Here is a 22,101-nt window from a genome sequence, read left to right as displayed (position 1 = left end):
GCTTACTCCCATCTGCCGTATGAACGACTCCCACACTTTCAGATTTAAAAAGATGGCCCTTGCTTCTGACCGTTAAAAGTTTGTTTTCAGTTTATCTGAAGCCTATTGTTAGCTTTAGATTTTGCAATGATTTCTTCTTTCTGAATCAATGAGGGCTATACCGTTGTCCCATAATCCAAGCAACATATTTGAAGACACACAGGTCGTACACCTGCTGGTTTTCCGCCAGCTGATGTCCTACAATTTGGATGCAACGCTGACAAACATACCTAGCCAGTTTGGGCTACTTGACGACACTGCAATAGCTAAAAGAGTTCTTATTCCTCACTGGAGGGACCGTAGGACTTGCTTTTGCTTTGAACACAGAGGCACACAAAGCTTTGGTTCCCTGAAGTCCTTTCTGGATGCAGAAATGGGCACCGCTCATGATCTCTGGCAAGAGGACCTGTTGTCCAAATGCTGATGGGAACTGTAGTCCTCTGGAGAGCACAAGGTTGGGGCAACGCTGCCAAAGGAAAATTCACCTCTTCATGGCCTTTCCAGGTAAACCAAAACCAGAATGGCGGGAAATCCCCCAACCAAGCAGGGGAGTGTTTGTATCCTGCACAAATTCCATACACAAAGAACCACCGCACTGAGAAAAGGTACGCACAGAACTCAAGATTTCCTAAGAACAAGTTTTGTAGGTTAGGGGGAAAAAAATTCTATTCTTTAGCTCTGCGAAGACAGGCTAGAATGCATATTCACAAACCCAGAGACATTTCCAGAGCCAGCCTGGAGGATATTCCTGTTCAAAGGAAGATATGCTACCCGGCACAAAGAAGCAGAGTTATGCAAACTACAGCGATGGAAAAGATGAATTTGCATAATTTATACAGACAGCATAATACTGCTTTTCTTCTCTCTGGGTTCTACTGTCTGCTTTACTTGGTGTTCAGTGCAGACCGCCCTCCGCCCTGTAAGCAGCACGGCTTAAATGAGGAACGAGATGCTGAACAATGGGTTCAAATGTTGGCCCCGATTCATCGCCACAAAGGAAAAGTCTAAATCAGACACATACACATAGATACACAGGCAGCTGGGTTCAAGCGTACAACTGTGTTTTTATAGACAGAATCACAGCCAGTGTTCAGAAACAGAATCACAATTAAGAAGGGTCAATGGGGATGTGGCAGGATTAGTCCCGAAACACTGGGGGTAGGAGCGGGGAGGGAGGAAAACAGCAAGGGAAAATACATCTAAAAACATGCAAGTTGCTTAGATAAGCAGCAAGAACTTAAGCTAGAGAGGCTACTGTTAACTGGTAGTACTGTAAGGTTCTGTTTTCCATCCATGCAAAGTTTTTATTGTTGCCGTGTGCAAAGTTATTGTACTTTAATCTGTCACTTTTCCAGTTGACATTTTAAAGCATGCAGCCGTGTTTCTTCAAATCCCACCTCTTTTTGAATAATAAAAAGTTAACATGAAACCCCCCCATGAAGTATGAACCTCTTTCTTCCCAGATTACATGACAAAGTACGGGTGGCTCTTTCGTTCTGTTTACAGCCAACACAAGGAAAGAAAAGGGAAAAAACCACAAAGCTTTGCATGGTTACAAAACACAAAATACTTGTCAGAAGAAAAAGCTCCCTTCAAACTCAAGTTTAAAAAGGGAGCAGCATACAAGACAAGATGGACATTATCAAGACAGCTTGCACACAGTATAAATTACTAGCATTAAATCGGTTTTTTTTGGCTACCTGCTGCATATGGTTCAGGATCTGCCTGCCTTTTTGCTGTACCAGCATCCCCTGGTGACTGGCAACAGATAAAGGTCACAATCCCACACCTGTGTATCTCGTGTGGATAAGTGACATCTGAATTTTAAATACGAGAGCTGGGATTGCTCTCTCCTATCTGCATTCAAAATGGTACATTTAGGGTGCAAGGAAAGCTTCTCGTTATATCTGGAAAAGAAGCGACGCTAGCACGTAATGCCGGCTAAATGTGAATTTTGGGGAGTGGTCAGATTTACCCCTTGAGGGCGGGCAGGTGTCACACAAGACCCAGCTCCATGCCTCTGCAGGGGCTAAAAGAGAAAGCAGACTTACTTTTTGGACATATTTGCAACCCTGACTGGGAGAAAGAAGCTGGTCCTGGGTCTGGAAGACGTGGGCACAGGGAAATAAAAGGGGATGCGGCTGCAGGAACTGCCTTCTTTCGGTTATGAGGTCGTGGCCACTTCTAAGCTGGGAGGAGCAGCTTAAACTGATTCTACAGGGGAAGAAGGAAGGGGAGCGGCTGCCATCTGCTGAACTTACAGAAGGGGACTTAAACCTGAAGCCGTACAAATGAAAAGCCGTTATCAGGTGGGGACCCATGCCAGCTGAAGAAATGTACTCTGATCTGAGAGGGGAGAGAAAAGCAACCGAAAAAAAGGGAGGAGAACTTCGAATTAAAGCCTTCATCTGTCTCCAAGCGGAGTTAGTCCGGAAGTGACACTGCCCAGCCCTGTTTTCGGCAGCACGAGATGGTGGCAGGGAGCGGGTGGATGAGAAAGGGTGTCGGTAATAAACCATTTGCCAATTCGAGTCCAGTCGCTTGGTGCCAAGGCCCCCTCCTCCCCCTGAGCCGATCCGTGCAGCGATCTGCAGATGAGCGGCAAGAGGGGTCAGTGCGTTGGGCGCTTAGCGCAGGTCCTCCTCTTCCCCCTGTATGGTCTTCTTGATGCGCAGCAGCATGGTGGTGAGCCACTGGTCCAGGCGAGAGATGGAGTCGTATTCCTTCACCTGATGGAGGAAAAGGCCAAAGTGGAGAAGCAGCCTATTTGGCTCAGGGTCGCCCATCTCCAAGGCCATCACTGCCGGGCAGAACCCTACTCATCGGTATTAGCTTTCAATTATCACCTTCACTCTAATGAATCTCTACCTTCTACGTCTAAGAGAATTTCTTACACACCCTCAGAATGTGACAACTTGAGGCAAACTGGAAACAAGTGAAACAACAGTATTGGAAAGGTGTAAGAGCCAAGCTGAACTGGCGACAAATTCCAAATAAAAGCATGCTCTGCTCAGTTAAGAGTCATTACGAACTTATGACAAATGAGTACTCAAAGACCACTCCGAAATTCATCAGCAATCCATGGCACAACTTGAAGACTACTAGGGGAAAAGTCTTGGATCATGCTGTTGCATCCCCATCACCTATATTTGACTTCAGTGAAAAAATAGCTCCATCTAGATCCAATAATTTAGCAAGTACATTTCTAGGGGGTAAACAAAAAGTCTAGTTTGGAAAGCAAAAAAGATTTAATGGAGATATACAGGTCAGTAATTGAGTTCCTATGAAAAGGAAGTGAGAGGTAAGGAGCTAACATGGCTCCCCTTGAGAATGACGGCTAGCCAACTGTTGCCACTGTTATTTTCATGAAACCTCTTTTCCCTTTCAGTCAGGTGCCTCTCGCTATTCTCCCTGCAAATAACATCTGTGGAATTTAGTGTCCAGCTCTTCTGTCAGTTCCTGACATTTTTTTCTCACCACCCATCCTCCTCTTATGAAAAGGCACAGAGAAGGTAGAAGGCTCGCTATCTGACAGAACGAAAGACAAACTATAAACTTCACCACCAGACGACCAATGAACTCAAAACAGCCACGCCGATGGAACACTCAGTGAAAAAGTCAGAGAAGACAGACTTACTGATTCGGTGTAGCTGTCAATGTTCTGTTCTTCGTGAGCATCCAACAATTTCTAGGAAAAAGACAGGGGAATCAGTGAATCTCGGGATCAGTTTCCAAATGCAGCAACTTGACAGATTGTGCCCCTTAACCTCGGGCAGAAGGAGATTCCTACAGCTTTTGGCGCGCTTGCTTCGCTCGCTGCAAAAGCATCCTTGATCAGGAGAGGGCTGCATGTAATTGTACTATCTGGGACAGATTTGATGCCAGCTATAGATTTAAAAGAGGAAAAAGCAGGCTGCAAGAGATGGCCAGCTAGGCACCCTCAACCTTCTGGTGGAATCTGGCCCTTGTACTACAGGGCAATGCCACAGAAACCCTGTTCAACCACCTCTTGTTTCTCCAGCTTTGCTCACCAGTCTTTTGCTTCTTACACACCACAAGGCTACTGTTTGTTTAAGAACACTGAAGAAACTATTATGCAAATACAGAAATGACATTTACATAATATAATCCAAGATCTTTATATTGGGAAAAAAAAGCCATTCCAATCATCATAGGCATGCCTGTTGCGGACAAACAGGACACAGGCTTATGAGCTAACGTTGAGGCCAAGACTTTGAAACTCTGTTTTAAAAGCTACTCACTTTAACCAGTTTGCATTCTCTGGAGTCTGAAAAAGCCGGAAACATTTCTTCATATTTCTGTACAGCCAACTAATTTAAACGGGGCGGGGGGGGGGGGGAGAGAAGCAGTTAGTTGCTGGCCAAAAGTACAACAGTTCAAACACCCATGTCTAAGAGAGACTAATGCACTACAGAAAACACCAACTTCCTTCCCGAATCATGGAGCACTGCCAGAATTATAAAGAGATTATGTCAACTCAGCTTCAAACCATTCTATTAGTTTTCTACATGGCTTCAGGCTTTGACCCAGAAGTTACATCTTCGCTTCTCGCATGTTTCTGTTTTATTTTCACCCAGCCCGATAAAACCTCTGTACCTTCCCAGGAACAAGGTTTGAGGGAGAACATTTTAGTGATGTAAGGCAGCTAGAGAACTGCTCTCTCTTGCTCTGCCTACCAATACTGGCCCCTATCCAGAGGAGATCAGAAGCCCCATAAAACAGAACCCTTGCTCGAAAGGATCTTGGAATGATGAGATTCCTACAACGCCAGACACAAAAACTTTGTCGCCTCGCTAGGAAGACAAAAGGGTTGCACCAACCTTGGCATTGAGCATGTCGATGCAGAAGTGGCAAAGCGCGGCCTTGAAGAAGTATTCCTTCGCACTGTACTTCAGCAGGGGGCTGTCCATGGCGCTGGTGCCTACCTAGAGATGCAAAAGACCAGTAATTCAAACCAAGCTGTATTTTAAACTAGGTCTCTGGAGAATGATAATGGGCTTCCCCGAGGACAGCATCCTGGTTCTTAGGTCCCATGGCCTTGGTGACCAGATGGCACTACTCTCTTACAAGTTACAAAAGAGAAAGGGCTTCTGATCATAAAAGGCTGGTGAAAGCATCATTTGCCCACCCACCCCCACCCCCACCCCCACCCCCGTCACCGACTTGGGGCAATCACAGGTAGGGGGAAAAATGAGGGAGGTTTACAGGAAGAATTTCACTCCCCTTTAAGAAAAAAAAAAGGCTGTATTTGGAACCACAGCTTTTTTTTTTTTCAGAATTCTGACCGCCTGGATGCACAGTTTTAATTACAGCATGGAACACACACAGCTGAGGCTCTGGCTTCATTTATACGTACTGTGCTAACATTAACAGAAAATGTAGACCTATGGCCTTACAACGACAAGAAACATTTCTGGAGGGCACAGGTTTGCAGGAGGAAAAACCGAATGTAACCACACCTGCTCATAAATCTCAATCGCCTTCTGGTACTGCTCTAGCTGAGCTGCGTAGGTGGCCACTTTCAACAAGCACTTGTTAGCCGAGCTGCAAAGGAAGGAGTTGTTGATTTAAGGTATTTGGACAAGAAAAGAGGAGCAGCTTTGTCCCCCCCCCCCCACAACTCTCCTCCCATACCTACCCTGGTGAACATCTGCTGGTTCTTTGAAAGCCAGCAAATGTCAACTTGAGAACGAAAAACACCAAATGCAGTGTCCTGAATGTCTGCTAATTCCAACTGGAGGTATTTTTTGCTGTGTGCCATCATGTTCACCTCTGAGTTATAAATGGGGACCATCCTATGCATGGAGAGTGATTCCCAGTGTGGTGTAATGGACAGAGTGAGAGATTAGGACTCTGGAGAACAGGGTTCGAATCTCCGCTCAACCATGGAAGCTGACTGGGGGAGTGGAACTGCTAAAACCACTCCTTAAACACCTCACTTAGCCCACTTTGCTCATATTTTCATATATGCCTTCAAAAAGTATACTGCAAAATAAGGGGCAAAACTAGAGTCTACAAACAGTAAACAGCAGGCTTATTTAGTCCTGGGAACGTGGAAGTGGAGAGGGAAGCCCCTTCTGCCCTCCCTCCTACAACCAAGAGCCAAATGGAAGGAAATATCCATTGCAGAAGAACAAGAAAACAAGTACTACTTCTAGGAAGCCAATAAAGCATGTCTCAAACATCCCCCGTGTGTGCTTCTGGCATGTAAACGGGCTGTCACTGTGTCCTGCAATGGTGGGCACCTGCCTGCAAAGTGGGAAATGGGGGAGACGAAAACAGCGGTCTAAAACAATTGGTTCGTTCATGCCTGATCGGATGCCGTGAGATCAACTCCGAAGATGAAATCTGTCCGGCCATTGAAGCCCATCCCCACCTACAAAGGCTGGGTGGGCAGGCTTGGCCCCCCATCCTCTCTGCCCAAGCTGTCCCTGCTACATCCTCACGAACTGCAGTGTGGGATTAGTGACGTTCAGAGAAATGATGTGCCTCCCACTAGTTATGTAACTAATATATGCAGCTCCCTAACAGATACACATTTATTTTCAGCAAGTGCCAAAGAAGCGGCCCACGCTGGATCCCTTCCATCTAACACACACACACAGCAAGAAGCAACAGTTCACTGCTTGGGCTCTTTGTGAGGAAAAGGGGGAGGCATAAATGGAAGAAAATAAGCAAGTCCCATCCATTCACATCCCTATCCTGAGAAAAGGGACTACCTGGCTTAAGCTGGTTCACCAAGGGCAGACTTGATCTCTAGGTCCCCAGATATGATACTATCTTTCATAATGGTCCACAGGAGACCACTGTAAGGTGTGGACTTGGAGAAGAAACAGCTCTTGCCTTGGAGACATGCAAGACTGCCAAGCTGTACCTGCACCAAACTATGTTTCAGGCTTGTAAACAAGCTACTCACCTGAGACAAGTAAATGAATAGCTGGGGAGGCAAGAAAAACTATTCCCTACAGACCACAGTCAGTCAATGTGGTCGGAGTGCCTTGTATGCTTGTTAAAATGGGAAATGAAGGTCCAGTAAGTTCTTTGACCAAGTTATCTTAACGTTCTCCGATACACATCGATTTTGGAAAAAGGTAAAATCTCAGAAAGCTAGTTGTATGGAGTCTGAGTACATATATGCAGTTAATGCTGTATATCCTAGTAATTTAATATGTAACTAAAACATGTGACTAGCAGGACCCTAGAATGCCCTGTTAGCTTCCAAAACACACACAGCAGGATCACAGTTTTGTCCCCCTAAAAGCACACTGAAACAGACTGGTTAGCAGTGGCCAAACTTGTGAAAAATAGAAAACCAAACGAGGCTGGAGGCTTTTCATGCAGGAGAATGGAGTCATTACAGCCTTTGCTCCTTGGTGACATTAGTTTAGTAAATAATAAAGGGGGAATTCTGAGTAAGGCACCTTTAGTGTATGGCAGAGGCTTGTTAAAATACAAGGATTCACCAAGATGAATAGTCTAGTGATTTGCATAAGTATTCCGTGCATCTAGTGATTCATTTTTGCTCATAAGGCGAAAGTGAAATTAAATGCATTCTGAGTTTAACTGGAGAGGAAGAACAGCAGCTGGTTTATCCTTTCACCTAATGCCAGAAGCACCTAAAAAGTTGACATTGCAGGCCCAGCCTCAATCTGAAGAGAGGAGCTTCCCATTTTCAAATCAATGTCTTCCACCAACAGCTTCACCTTGTCTAGGCTACCCATGTTCATCCACTTAGCTGCAGCCTATCAGTGATCCGTTCTAGGCATCCGCAGACCCACGTGGTTATTAAGGGAAAACTGAGCACAGTGAGTTTAGAATTGATAAACAAAGCCAACAAGATAGCATTGTGTGCTGTAAATCCCACGGGATCACCTGTTCCCTTCTGAAGCCCATCCAGCACGCAAAAATAGAACGAGCCCACACGCATCATCATCTTACAACAGAAAAGTGCACGGAAATAGGAGGGCTCTCCAAATACCTGTTCGATTCTTCACCTTTATAATAATCTGCTGCTTGTTCATAATGGGCTATTGCCTGGAAAGGAAGCAGACAAGAAACAGAGGTGAGGCTAACAATTGTGAGACTAGGCATACAGAGACTATGCACATACGGGTTTCAAAGTAGAGGGACACATAACCCAGCCCAACGCTAGTCAACTAATGGCTCCTAGGGAACTGGAAGGCAGAGTGAAATAGCAATTAGCACACTCCGTGGGAAGGAAAAAACAGAATACAAGACATAAATGGCTTTCTTCCCATCATACCTTTTCGATGTCCACCAGCTCCGACTCATAAATCTCTGCTATTGTTATGTGGTGCTTGGCTGCAATAGTAAAACGGCCCTAGGAGGAGAGAAAAGATTAAGTGTGTGAAATGTAAACCACCACACTGGAACAGATGGGCATTTGTTTGCTGCAGTGATAGCCCCAAGGTGCTTCATGGCTCTGCTGGAAGCTGGCAACTGTTCAGAGTTTCCAGATTCTCAGGAAAAAAACAGAGGGTCTTTTTTTTTTTTTACATCAATCCAAGTACAGTGGTGCCTCGCAAGACGATTAGTTTTTGCAATCACTGTTGCACTTCGCAAGACGATGTTTTCTATGGAAGATTCTCGCAAGACGACAATTTTTCCCCATTGGAACGCATTAAATAGATTTCAATGCATTCCAATGGGGAACCGTTTTCCGCAAGACAATGTTTTCTATGGACGATTTTCACAAGACGACGATTTTTCCCCATTGGAATGCATTAAATAGATTTCAATGCATTCCAATGGGGAACCGTTTCCCGCAAGACGATGTTTTCTATGGACGATTTTCACAAGACGACGATTTTCCCATTGAAACGCATTAAACAGATTTCAATGCATTCCAATGGGGAACCACGTTTCGCAAAACAATGTTTTCGCAAGACAGCGATTTCCACGGAACGAATTAACATCGTCTTGCGAGGCACCATTTTACCCTCCATGTGCAAAATGTAGATACAGCTACATGACGGGCAGAACAAAGTACATTCTCCAACCTATTTATTTGGGACACAGACACCTAGTATGCACATACAAACGTGGTTTACAAACCACGGTTTGTGAATTAAAGATAAACCAAGCTTGGCTTATAAACTTGACTTATATGATTTTTATAACAATTAACTTATTTTAAAGATATTGAGGCCAGGCATTAACTTTGCTAGCGTGAACTCGATGAAGCAATTTGCTTTAGTAAACTAGTACAATACCCTAGTGTGGACATTAGTGGAGTATATTCCTCTTCTCCCTACAACATCACTACGAGAGGCTAACTACAAACCCCATGTTGAGCAATGTATGCCAGTCGTCAGCCAGCATCCACGAGCTTTGGAATCTTCACTTGCATTTTTGCCAGGATTCTTCTCACACAGAGAAAGAGTGCTAAATACCATAGTCTTATTATAATTTAGAAAAAAATACCACTCATGAACTTCAAACACAGGCTTACCATGTCTGTATAGATCTCAATAGCTCTAAGGAGACAGTTAATAGCCTCTGTTAAAAAAGAAAGAAGAGAGATTTGGCAGCTTCAATAACAGTATGAGGAAGATATAAAGCCATCTAACAATGACCTCTCTTGCATGGGACAAAACCCGGGCATATTTATAGCACATTTCTTTCGGAGGAGATCAATAGCCGCTTAAGAAAAAACTGATGAGGTCTTGCAGATTTTCTGGGACGTGAAAGAAAGCCAAGACAAATTGGAGAACCACGTACACTGCATTCTCCCACAAGGCAGGAATGGATGCAACCAGCGCCAACCCCAAAGTTTATTCTGACAGAAGATGATGTAACCAGCCATTCAGACATGCGCAGCCTATGGCCCAGCCACAGCAGCCTGGGTTCCTCTGCTGCCCCCGCGTGGCCAGTTGAAGAACTGCAGCTCTAAACTTGCGGTTTGTTCAGTCTTAACGCCAGCTTTCGGGGCAGAGGCAAATTCCGGCCGCCGTGGTTTTAATGGAAAGTTGTTCTACGCAAAGGAGCTGAGGAGTTTACATCTGTGGCTCCAGAGCCTGGGAGTTCGATTCCCCACTATGCCTCCTTGACAGGGGCTGGACTCAATAATCCACGGGGCCCAAGATTATAAATGCTGGATAGCTCCAGTGGAGCAAATCAATCCTTAAAGGTAGGGAATGATCAGGAAGGAACTATATGGAGTCTTATGTTAACAAAATTACTCACATATAGTTCACCTCCTGCTCTCTCTGCAACAGACCTCTGTACAATTCAACTCTTATTTCTCTATAAACTATTAAAATACCAAGTTCAAGGCAGCTTAGAAGCAAGATACATTTTAAAAAACATTTTTTTTTAAAGGAACACAGGAGCAACATTAAAAAAATAGTTGCAACGATGATACAGATTTGAACTGGAATGGGTTAAAAAGATTGTGGAAATCAGACGATCCTTTTCCAACAAGAATTGTAGGTGGGAGAGGAATCTCTCTCGGCAGGCATTCCATCGCTGAAAACATCCTTCCTCAAAACTGGGAACGGCTCCTCGGAAGCTCTGAAGGTTCAACCAGGGAGACGTGGTACCACACTTTAAATCCGAATCGGGTCGACAAAGCCAGAAGATGTCATCAGAGGGGTGTACTTTCAGCACACTGTGCAGAGGTGGACAAAGGCTACTGTGTGCGTATTTGTGAGTTTGAGAGAGGAAAGAGAACGCAGAACAACAGACAGTCTTTTCCTGACCATAACTATTCTCAGAAAAAAAGAGCAGTCTTTGAGGAACAGAAGAAACCCTCAAGGACAATCGTGACACACACCTCCATCGTTTTAAAAAACCTCCAGGACCAGGGTTTGCTCTGGAGCGCCCGTCTCCTCCATGCTACCCCTCCTGCCTCAGAGCAGGGCGAAGCTTGCTCTTGAGCTGCAGCATCACAGCCGGTAATCAGAATGCAAATCTCCGAAAGATTAAGGCAAATCCCCAGGGAGGATTAAATTTGTTTTCTCCTCGGGTTACTTTATCATCTTTCCCCTCTAAAATCACCTAGTGAATCAAATCGGCTGCAGAGCAACTATCTCTGCTTCGTCCATCTCCCCATCTCTTTTCTGCTAAGGAACAGAAAATTGAAGCACAGAAAATTATGCAGAAGGAATCCTCTCCTCCGAAACAGTTTCTTGACCCAAGGAAGACACGGCAACAAAGGCTCTGAATAGCTTAGGTGCTGTGCAGGGAGACCATTGAACGGTGAAAAGAACTCTCCCCTAGATTTGGTTTCAAGTGAGGAAAGGTAGTGAAACTACATATGCTTTTATGTCATTGTCCTCGTCTCAAATATATGAGCAGAGCTGGCAGAGGGGTTTAAGCATTATTTCTGCTACTTTATGCCAAGTCACACAAACGCGTACCCCCTCTGACTCCATACAGAAATTGGGGACAGAGGCAAGATACTCCCAATGAGGTTAAACCTTAACATTCAAGGCATTTCATCGCTGAATGCATTTATGGACTGTAATTATGCATTTTGAATCTGAAAGGTTTCCACACACCTGGCCAGGGCAGAGGAGAGTAAGACACCCCCCCCTTGGAAAGAAATATTTCAGATATATAAAATAAACTGCAGCTCTTATGCAAGGCTGCAAATGACCAAGCTAAATGAGGATCTCCTGAGGAAGCCAGGGGGGCACCACAGCTTTTCTCCTTCAACCGCCTTCCACTTGCGGTGCTGGAGACAGAGAGAGTTTGTGAGCAGCACTTCGTGGTTAAGTGCCGAGAGATACCCCAAGTCCAATAAAATGACTGCATCTAGAAGAATGATTGGGTTAATGCAATGGCAGATACTCTGCAGGAAAATGTAGCTCCTTCTGTTGTGGCACAACTTAAAAAGAAGATGCTTCCAATTAACCATGGTGCCCTATTTAGCCTGCATTTGGAAACTGGGAGTACCAGCTTCAGATCAAACCAGGATCGTGAAACCAACAAACGGGCCTGATAGGACCCTGTATTGCAGGACCCTCTTCCGGCTCCTACCTTCCCCTGAATCCAAAGCAAAATACTATTAGGCCCTGAGCAAACGAAAGGACAGCGGAGCCCCTTTGACCTACCTTGAGGATCGGCCTTCTTGAAGGCATTCCCCGCATCCACAAAGCTCATGGCAGCGTCGTGCTTGTTCTGTAGCTGGAGGTGCAGCTGAGCAGCCTGGCAGAAGGCATTGCCAGCAGCTAGGAAAGACAAAAACAGCATGTAACCGGAGGGGGGGAAGTATGGAACAAAAAGTTAAAGATCTAAAGCCAGGATGTGGAAGGGGGGGAAAAAGGCCTCCAAGTGGAGTAACCTCTTCGTTGTGCCCCAGGGGGCAAGGTGGATAAAAGTCAGCAAAATTTCAAATCAAATGGATTTAAATCATGATTTAAATGTTTAAAACTGTTTCGTACATCAATTAAAATTTGATTTAAATCAAATCCACCCTGCACAGGGATGAGCAGCATATAGCCTTCCAGATGGTGCTGTGCTACACCACTGGTTAGATTTCACCAGCATGGCACGGGGGCACCCTTGGGTTCAAAGACAAGCTTCAACAAGATCTGCAGAGCTCCTCTTGTCCACCCCTGCTCTAGAAACAAGAGGACGGCCAAAGGGAAAGGGCTTGGGCACACAATCCGATGACCCTCCTTTCCCCACGTTCGGGACCTGACAGCAGAGCTGTCTTCTTAAATCTCTAGCATCATCCAACCACCGCCGGCAGCAACAGGCGTGGGATCCATCAAGACAGTCAGCGGACTCTCTCATTTCCTTTCCTAGGATGTGGCACTGTGTTACGCCAAGCTTTTAGTCTGTGCGCATGCTGGGCTATATTAAGTGTCAGCAAATGCCTGTAGGTGGCTTCTCGTGAAGAGAAGCCAGAATATTTATCATGCAGAGCCATGTGATTTCCATGGGACATCCTTCCTATCGGAAGCAAAAACTGTGAAATCTAAATTGTCCTTTCAGAAGCAACAGGCAAGGACAAGAGGGCCTCACACTGCTTGCTGTTTCACACTGTATTCTGGATAATTCACTCCCTAGAAGACCACAGGGTTCCAGCTTTGCAGACTTTGGGGTGAACATCTATACAAGAAAAAGGGACTGGCTTCATAGCCCAGGAAAGGAACACTCTCCTGAACAGTTCAAGAATGCAGTTCTGCAGAATATGAACAACATTTAATTAAGGAATGCTACGTACCACTCCAGTTTTTGGCCATTTTAAACATATTGGCCGCTCTTGCGTATATGTCACATGCTTCTTCAACCCTGGACGATCCACCGCTACAGAGAATAAAAACACACATCACTGTTATTAGTTGACTATACTAGCAAACAGGGTCTTCTGGTTGCAGGCGAATCCAGAAAAAGCACATCTTATCCAAAACAGAATGTTTGAAAGCTTTTACTTGGGCCTGCTCCTAAGTCTAGAATAAGGCAGGCCAAGAAATACATTTAAGAAACATGTAATACATTGCTTACTTTTTACAGTTCCTAAACCAGGTAACTATGGTAAAGCAAATTCAAACAGCTAACTAAAAACCAGCCATTACTCAAATCATAGAAAAATTAATACCAGAGAAGATAAAATCCCTCATATGATAATGATTAACAACCTGCCAAAAGAGACAAGCCCTCACAAAGTAATAAACAGATTCCCACTAAGGGATCCTCAGCCATCATGATACAGGAGAAGTTGAGAAGAAAACCATATTGACGATTCAATTCAGTGCTATGCTTCACACCACACATTCATACTAGTTCTGGGAATAGACAAAGAAGGAGAAATGTCCCCCAGAATGATGCAAGACAGAAAAATGTCATTCTAACTCCCTTTTTCCAGCTAACTGTGTCCAAGAAATATCTATGTATCAAATGAACAGCCTGAGATCCTGTTGTAGGGTAAGGCAAACCGTATAACATTTAGACATGAATTGCCGTAAGTTACGAAATCTCCGTATACATTATCTGTTGCACACTGAGCCGCATTACTGGGCACGTAAGAGATCAGACTGGCACAGATTCCTTAATTTGGAGGAATTTGCATTGAAAATACTATTTGTATTACTGTGAAACAAGATTTCAGCCAAAGCATGCATAAACAGTATTTAAGAGCAGGGGCCACAGGGTTGATAACATGCTGAGCACCAGTACTGCACATCCATTTGGGCATTTATTTATTTAGCCACTCTCTAGGCAGGGTAAAAATAGCCAGGATATCGTATTACAATGACGACAACAGAACAGTCAAACGTATTAATCAGAAAAAGAAAAACCCGTAATAAATTTTAAAAGTAAACAACGGCTTAATAGCCACTGCTAAATACAGTCAATTAAATTAAAATTGACCCCCACCTAAAGTCCTAACCACCTAAGCCTAAAATAATACGGTGAACACTGAGACAAACGCTCATGGGTTTTCAGTTGGAAGGCCATGAAAAGCTGTCCTACAGAGTTGTGTGGGTAGCCTATTTCAAACGGGGAGATGGGAGGGTGTTTGGCAAAACATCCAGAATTGCTTGCTCCAAAATAAGAGGGCAGAAAATGCTGATTCCTAGTTGTCGATTTCCTGGTGGCCCTTGGCTCTTTCAATCACGGTTGTTGTGAGGAGTGAAGAGGACGGGCAGATTGCTCCGGGGAGAGTCGTATTCGTGTTTGGCATTGCCAACTGGGTTCAAAATGAAGTCTGAGCGCCGCACTGATGGAATGGTTATTTGACAAATGGCCTAATAAAATAAAAATGAAGCTAGTGTGACCTCTGGTTAACAATGCTTGAGGCTTTTCTTTTCTTTCTTGTCTCTTAAAAACACAAAAGAAAGCACACCGTCAATTGTTAATCATGCCTAGGAGGATTCCAACAAACACCATTTCCAAGTTAGCTTTTTCATTTGCTTCAGTATAGCATTCAAGACATAGGATGTGCGCCTGCCTGGATTTCGACTCAGTTCAAATACTTTCAGCTACTGGAAGACTTCAGGTTGCTGACACGGCAGGTAAAAGGAACACATTTTCCCGACTGACCTCATATCAAAATGCTAAACTCAGATCCCTGTCTAAGATGGCATGTGGGACTTTCAACTTCTAATAAGGGTCTTCCTGGCTGGCAAAGCATCTCCCCACCCAGCCTGCAATGTTCAGGAACCTTTTTTAAAAATGTGGCACCCCTTACTCCCAGAGACATCACCTTGCCAACAAAGGTCTGCATAGTCTAAGCTATGGTTTTTCCAGTAGCGATGTATGGAAGTGAGAGCTGGACCATAAAGAAGGCCGACCGCCAAAGAATTGGTGCTTTTGAATGGAGGTGCTGGAGGAGACTCTTGAGAGTCCCCTGGACTCAAACGTATCCATTCTGAAGAAAAGCAACCCTGAGTGCTCACTGGAAGGGACGATCCTGAAGCTGAGGCTTCAATACTTTGGCCATCTCAGGAGAAGAGAAGACTCCCTGGAAAAGGCCCAGATGTTGGGAAAGCGTGAAGGCAAGAGGAGAAGGGGACGACAGAGGATGAGATGGTTGGACGGGGTCATCGAAGCAACCAACATGAATTTGACCCAACTCTGGGAGGCAGTGGAAGACAGGAGGGCCTGGCGTGCTCTGGTCCACGGGGTCACGAAGAGTCAGACATGACTTAACGACTAAACAACAACAACCCCCAGCTGCTGCCTGCAAGAATGCAGCAGGTTCTCCACCCACCCCACGCCAACTGGATAGATGATTCTTTTCTTGGCCTTCAGGTCTCTCCCAAAGCATTTCAAGTCATGTGCTAATCCTCTTCAGTTGTCATTAGCATCACGCAGCTTGAGCACTTCGTCTCCTAAGCAAAACGGCCACAAATTTCTCCAAGCCGCGATCACGACAACTGGCGCTTTTCCCCCCAAGTCAGTCATGAAAAAACTTCCCAAGTAAAAGTTGCTCATGACCTGAATTCATGGAACTGCAATTTGTTTTTCAGGAATAAGGAAGCAGGGATTAATTCTCTGTGTTGCTTGCTATGTCAGATTAGAGAACGCGGTTAGCCTGCTGACTTCTGGAAGGGCTGCTTCTAGGTAGAAACGGGCATGAACTGCCAGTCTACCTGTCCGCACCCAACGTGCGTTGCGTGGTTCCAAGCCCAGGTGTTGCCTCTCAGTGGGTGGGCACCTGCTGGAGGAGGCAGGGCTGAGAATCATGCAACACCGTGTTGGGCTGATGGCAAAACCAAAATCTTGCCTATCTCTACTTCAGAGGAAATCCATCCTGATTACTTCATTGCTGGGTTGCAGCCCAAGACTTTCCATCAATGATATATACATTCTTTGGGTTCCTCGCCCCTGACTGAGATCATAAACAACTTCCCCATTCAGAATTTTCCCAGGAACTCCTTATTATTTGTGCAGGAAACAGAACTAACAATGCAGCGGTCCAAGAGTAAGGCAAGGTGAGCTTGTCTTAAAATCTCCATTCCCCACCTTATCAGCTGGAAAACCGAACATTCAATCATTTCAGAGACGGCTTAGAAAGCTCAGCTCATGAGGTCTTGCTAGACGTTTCAATGAGATGCAGTTCCTTCTAAAATGTCATTGGCAGAGCAATCATGGAAGTTCATTTGCAAATCCATCCTCTCAGGGATCTACCAAGATCGTCTCATTTTAGATTCCCTCCCTCCATGGTTAAAAAGTGAAAAAAAAACCACAGCCTATCCTGGGGAAGCACATTTTTGTCAAGATGCAGATAAACAGAGATTCTTCAGAGAACTATCATTCACAGAACTTCACACAGGCATGTGTGGATTGCTGCGGGCATCTTCTCTCAGAAAGGAAACCTCAGAGAGTTCAGTGAGGTTTCCTTTAAGTAGGCGAGCTCTAATTCTATACAGGGACTTATTCCTTAAAAGAATGGGGCAAGCCTGTTATTGTCCACACAGGTATACTGACGTAAGACTGTCACCAAAAAATGTATAGCTCTCCGTAACCTGGGCTTCAGGTTACCTGTTTGTAAATGAAGAATTTTGGGAGGCCACCATAATTATCCTCAAGAGCTTTCATGTTCCTGCATTCTTTTACCCTGTATCTTCTTCCTCTCCCCTGCTGCCAGCGAAGACGATTTTCCTCCCCCTCATTATCACCAGCCACTTATGTACCAGACTATTTTCTCACCACTGGTGAAAAATCATGATCTGCTCCCAGCCGCCCTGCTGCGGAGGTGCTCCGCCTCTCAGGGCTCAGATATATTCTATGTGAAGGAGAAAAATCAACCGTTGAGTCACTGGCTTTGATCATATGGCCTCTCTTCCCTTCCTCCACCCCCCCCCCCAAGAAAAACCAGGCAGCAGCAGTGGAGGCTACTTCAATAGCAGACACTGCCTGCAGCGGGTGATGGAAGAGGAGCTGCTCAGCTGGCTAGCAGACACAAACCAACGTCTCTGCCCACAGGTGAGACTGCAGGGACCACTGGCTATGTATGATTCCATGTAAACCTCTTCCTTTCAAGAGGAAGGAGGAGATGCCTTCCACATCACTCTTTTCACCACAAATAACTGCAGGGCAACGAAAGCCTCCATTATATATATAAAAAACACACACTGTAATCCTAGCTGGCAGCTACAAAACACAGGACGAACCCTCCCCAAACATTTTGATTTGCAAGAAAAGCTGCATTTTTTACTGCTGGGCTTTTTCCATTCGACAGTTTTGAATCATCTCTGTTCAGTTAAATCTCCTCCAACCATGCATTATGCAATAAGAAGGGGGGAAAAACAAAGGTCATCTCAAAATAGTCTAATTAAAGGAGCAGACTCTTTTCTCTGAAGCAGAACAGATTTGTCAGGGACAGAAGAAGGATTTTTGTCACTAAACACAGAAACAGAGCCAACAGAAAAGTTTTTGGTCGAAGAGAAGGACCGGCATCTTCACAGCAGGCATGTCTCAGAGGCTAGGCTTTCTCCTTGTGGCTTGAATAGTTGCAGTCCCATTGCCCCTAAGAAGGACAATAGATCCCGTGGCACTTTAAAGACTTACACGTTTATTATAGCACATTCTTTCATTACCCCAGACTCTCCCTCAAAATCCTCTGCTATAATAAATTTGTCACTCTTCAAAGTGACATTAGGGCTTGTTCAGCCAAGGAACACCAAGTCCTGTCCTGCGTTTCCTACTAGAAATGGGAACAAATGGCTGGTTTGTGCTGGTTCGTTTAGCAGATGAACAAAAAGCCCTGCCTCCTCTGTTGGGCGCCGGCTCAAAGGCAGCACCCTGGCTTCCCTGCCCCACCTCCTCAGGCACTCTATTTCCTACCGTTCACATTTAGCCATTTCTCCTCTGATTCCAACACACACAAAAGTGCAGAAAATGTCTGCAACAGAAAAATAAGTGATTTCTTGGTTCCTAGAGGAGCCCTGCCGCTAAGTTGCAGCTCTTCTAAGATCTCCCTTTGCCACGGCTTTCTGCCTTCCCCCAAGACCCTGGGGAGCGACATTATTCTTGATGTTCCAGGTGTACGTTCAAGGGAACACCTAATTCAGGCAGAATTTCTAGATGGAAGGCTGTGGAATTCCATCCCTCCCACAGAGCAGTCTTGCCCATTCAGAGCAGAAAGGCAAAGCCCCACTTCTTCCTGCAGCCTTCTTGGAACTAGTACTCTCCAGATGTGGTGAGTAATATGACACTATATGATGAGAGGAGTCATCCAACACATGGGAAGAGTGCCATTTCGGAAAGGCTATCTTATAGCGTTCACTAGTTCACAGCAGTCCTACCTACACGTCTTGAGCCAGCTGTGGTCAAATTAAGGCAGGCAGCTACAGCCCATCCACCACTTTTTGGAGCTCCCTCTAGGGAGAAGAGAGGTCAAGGTGTGGCAACCATGCCTTGCTTACTATGCACATATACTTCATCCTTTAAAGCCACAGTTATCAATTTTTAGACCTCCAGATGTTTTAGAATTCAAGCCCCTGACCATTATCCATGCTACCAATGCTGCTGAGAAATCTGAAGGACCAAAGGTTGGGGAAAAAACCCCAATCTGCAAGGTTTCACCAATTTACAAGGATGACGAGCAATAGGTTTCATCTAAACATTTCACCCAGATAAGCCCCAATGGGATCAGGAAAACTTGAGCACAAGACTATGATCTGAGCAACACTCACAAACATCTAGCAAGAGATCAGATACAAGGCCGTTCAGTCCAGGCAAGCTAACAAACCTTTCCAGGAGGATAAAAGCTTTGGCAGACTTGCCGATAACTATTCATTACCTTTACAAACCCTTAATCCTTGCATAGCTGAATTAGACCTGGGACTTAGCCACTCTTCTCCCTCACAGCCTGGAAAGCTGCAACAGTAATAGAAACTAAGCCAAATCACAGGAGCTCAGATACTTCAGTGACATTCTCTACCTTCCGCCAAGGCAGCAGCCCATACCAGGTGCCCTGTTTTCATTCCAATTACCCCACCTTGTGCACTAAGAAAAGGTATGAATAACAAGTGGCGGTGAAGATTTGTTACCTCATGCTTTTGGCACGGATAGAGGCAAAGACGAAAAAGTATTTAGGCCATAAGCACAGAAATGCCAGGGTTCCATGGACGGAGGCTGGGCCCTACAGGGTTGCATATCCAAAACATGACAAGCAGGATTTTATCTTTAACAATTGCAGGGGCGGAAAGAAATGCAGTTCACTACTTTCCAAGGAAAGGAAGCACGGCTTATTTCGGATGGGTCTGCATCATCAGTTTGGCAACATGATAAAAATGTGAAGACTGCACATTTACTTACTAAGGGAATACTTCAAGGCACACATGATATTAAAAGGATCAGGATATTTTTGTATCAGAAGGACAAAAATCAAGATACTAGGGGCCTCCAAAGGGACAGAGTCAATGGAGCTTACTGTAGCCTTGAGAGCATTTTGGCTCTCGGGACAATCACCTTTTGAAAGGTTTCATCATTTGGACTCTGTCACCCTTTCCAACCCCAATGAAGGCAGACCCTTCTCCACCACCACACCACCCAGATAAGATTTTCACAATACACATACAATACCCTCCCCAAATCTTCTAAAGCTGCTGCACTGAAGTTACAGCCCTTCTATAAATAATATTTGCCATACTCATTCCTGATCAGAACTTCCAGGACCTGCCCCCCCCCGAACACTCTCAGCTCCCTCCTGATCATATCCTTGATTCCCTTGAAATTACAAACTGTTCAGGGAACCCACTACAAGAATCAGTAATTGTAATGTACTCTTCCTGCAAGTTTATGTTATAATCAAACAGAAAGAAGATGTTACACTTAAACAGCACAACTTCTAAAACAGTTCTGTGACATTTAGCACTGGACAATGTATAACCCCCCCTAGCCCCCCACCCACCCAGTTCCAATGTTAGCTGTCTAATCCACAGTTCTGCCCTCTGTCATCACTTTGAACAGCCAACCCTTCAGTTTGCTCCAAAATATGTCTTCCTTTAACATCCCCTTCCAACCAACTCTTTCTCCACATTTCTTTTTATTTATTTATTTACTTTCTCCACATTTCTTATAGCTAGCTCAGGGCTACTCTCCTTCCACTCTCCTCATAGCCACTGACTGCACACTCCTCCAGTTTTACCCTTCAGCGGTTTACACACCATTTTTGGGTTACCCCTTGACATGCAAAAGTCAGTTGCCCTCCCTTCACAGGCCCACTTCTACTGCCAGCCCCCCCCCATCTTTCCTACACTCTTTTAGCCTCTCCCTCCCACTCCTTTTCAACCCATAACTTTCAAACCCTCCCAGAGCCATTAACCCGACTCAATAGGTCCCTTTCCAGCTCTGCAGTCCTAAAACGATGCCACACAACTAACCCTTCTGCTTACCCCCCTCCCTTACTCCCACCTAGACCTCACCGGCCCATCTCTCTCTCTATGTCTCCCCCCACTTTCTCTGACCCCTTTCCAAAACCTGTCACACCTGTTTGCCCTTGGAAAACACAGACCAGACCTCCATCCCTGTCAACGCCCCCACCCTCCCTGGGACTTTCCCCACCCACCCCTATTTCTCCCCTGTCGCTTTCCAGACGCCCCCGCCCCCTTAGAAACCCAGCACCTCACCAGCAAATCCCAGACCCCTCATGAGGGACCCCACCCAGCAGGTTCTCCCCCCCTCACTTTCCTCTAAAAAGCAATGCAGCAACCCCCACCCAATTCCTCTGGCTTCTTTCTCCCCTAGCCTTCCCCACCCTAACACACAAGACACGTATGTACACGTGTACACACATACAGACACCCCCCTCTACTAGCCTGCTGCCACGCAGTACTCACCCACCCCTGAGCCCCTAAACCCCCCTGTCAAGGGCACTCTCTCTCGTGCCCCCCACCTCCTCTCACCTCTCTCCCCTCTCCCCCCCCCCACAGGCTCAGCCTCCCCCCCAAGGCCCCTCCGTTTCCAGGTCTCTCTGTCAGCCTTCCCCTCCCCCTCCTTCTCCCCTCCCCCTCCTCCAAGCCTTCCCGAAGGCCTCACCCGAAGAGCCCCGAGAAAAAACCGTGGGAGCCTCGGACTTTCTTATCGGCTTCGGCGAGGAGCTGCAGCGCCTCCTTCTCCTTGCCGCTGGTGTCCATCGCCATGGCCGGGAACAACCACACGGGAAGGACCGACGGACAACAAATCCCCCCCTCACTCCACGACCGCCTCCGCCTCCTTCCTCTTCCTCCTCGGTCTGAGGGGGAGGAGGCGGAGACGCCGCCCGACGTTGCCTCGCGCGGTGACGTCACCACGCACGCACTCCCCCGGCCGCCGACGCTATCTCAGAGCCCTTGCCCCGTCCCCTTCACCACGTGATCCGGACTTTAAAAAAAAAAAAAAAAAAACCCAGGCAGGGCCGCCCACTTGCGTTCTTACCCAACCACCGCCGCGGCCTCTGTTGTCTCACGTGACCGAGGTTGTGCTGACTCACCGGCATCACGTGACAGCAGAAGGGGCGGGGTTCCCTCGGCGCCGGCTGGCGAATGGAATAGTCCGGAGGTGAGGGGGGGGGGGTGAAATACGTACAGTACTGGACTGTACCATCTCAAAGTACAGTTTGAAGGTTGGGGGGATTTA

General features: G+C 45.9%; 1 protein-coding gene across 1 annotated transcript; it reads right to left on the bottom strand.

Annotated features, from left to right (window-relative positions):
- Positions 1–1,083: 1,083 nt before the first annotated feature.
- Positions 1,084–21,743, bottom strand: NAPA (NSF attachment protein alpha). The gene is made up of 11 exons (XM_072979979.2): positions 21,523–21,743; positions 13,256–13,338; positions 12,138–12,254; positions 9,533–9,579; positions 8,324–8,401; positions 8,039–8,094; positions 5,520–5,604; positions 4,881–4,985; positions 4,302–4,370; positions 3,677–3,727; positions 1,084–2,768 (listed from the first exon to the last, which is right to left on the bottom strand). The coding sequence occupies exons 1-11, from the start codon at positions 21,624–21,626 to the stop codon at positions 2,667–2,669; spliced, it is 897 nt and encodes a 298-aa protein (XP_072836080.1). The 5' UTR covers positions 21,627–21,743; the 3' UTR covers positions 1,084–2,666.
- Positions 21,744–22,101: the final 358 nt, after the last annotated feature.

The sequence above is a fragment of the Pogona vitticeps genome, chromosome 9 (genome assembly GCF_051106095.1).
Source record: "Pogona vitticeps strain Pit_001003342236 chromosome 9, PviZW2.1, whole genome shotgun sequence".
NCBI classification, from domain to species: Eukaryota; Metazoa; Chordata; class Lepidosauria; order Squamata; family Agamidae; genus Pogona; species Pogona vitticeps.
The sequence above is the reverse complement of the archived record's forward strand: the minus strand, read 5'-3'. Positions and strand labels throughout refer to the sequence as shown.

Coding starts and splice junctions, on each gene's coding strand:
- NAPA (XM_072979979.2), bottom strand. CDS start 21,626: ATGGCGATGGACACCAGCGGCAAGGAGAAGGAGGCGCTGCAGCTCCTC. Junction 5,605..8,038: donor AAAGGTGAAGAATCGAACAG/GTATTTGGAGAG, acceptor CTTCCTTTGCAG/CTCGGCTAACAAGTGCTTGT. Junction 3,728..4,301: donor GAGAATGCAAACTGGTTAAA/GTGAGTAGCTTT, acceptor TCTTTTTCCTAG/AAATTGTTGGATGCTCACGA.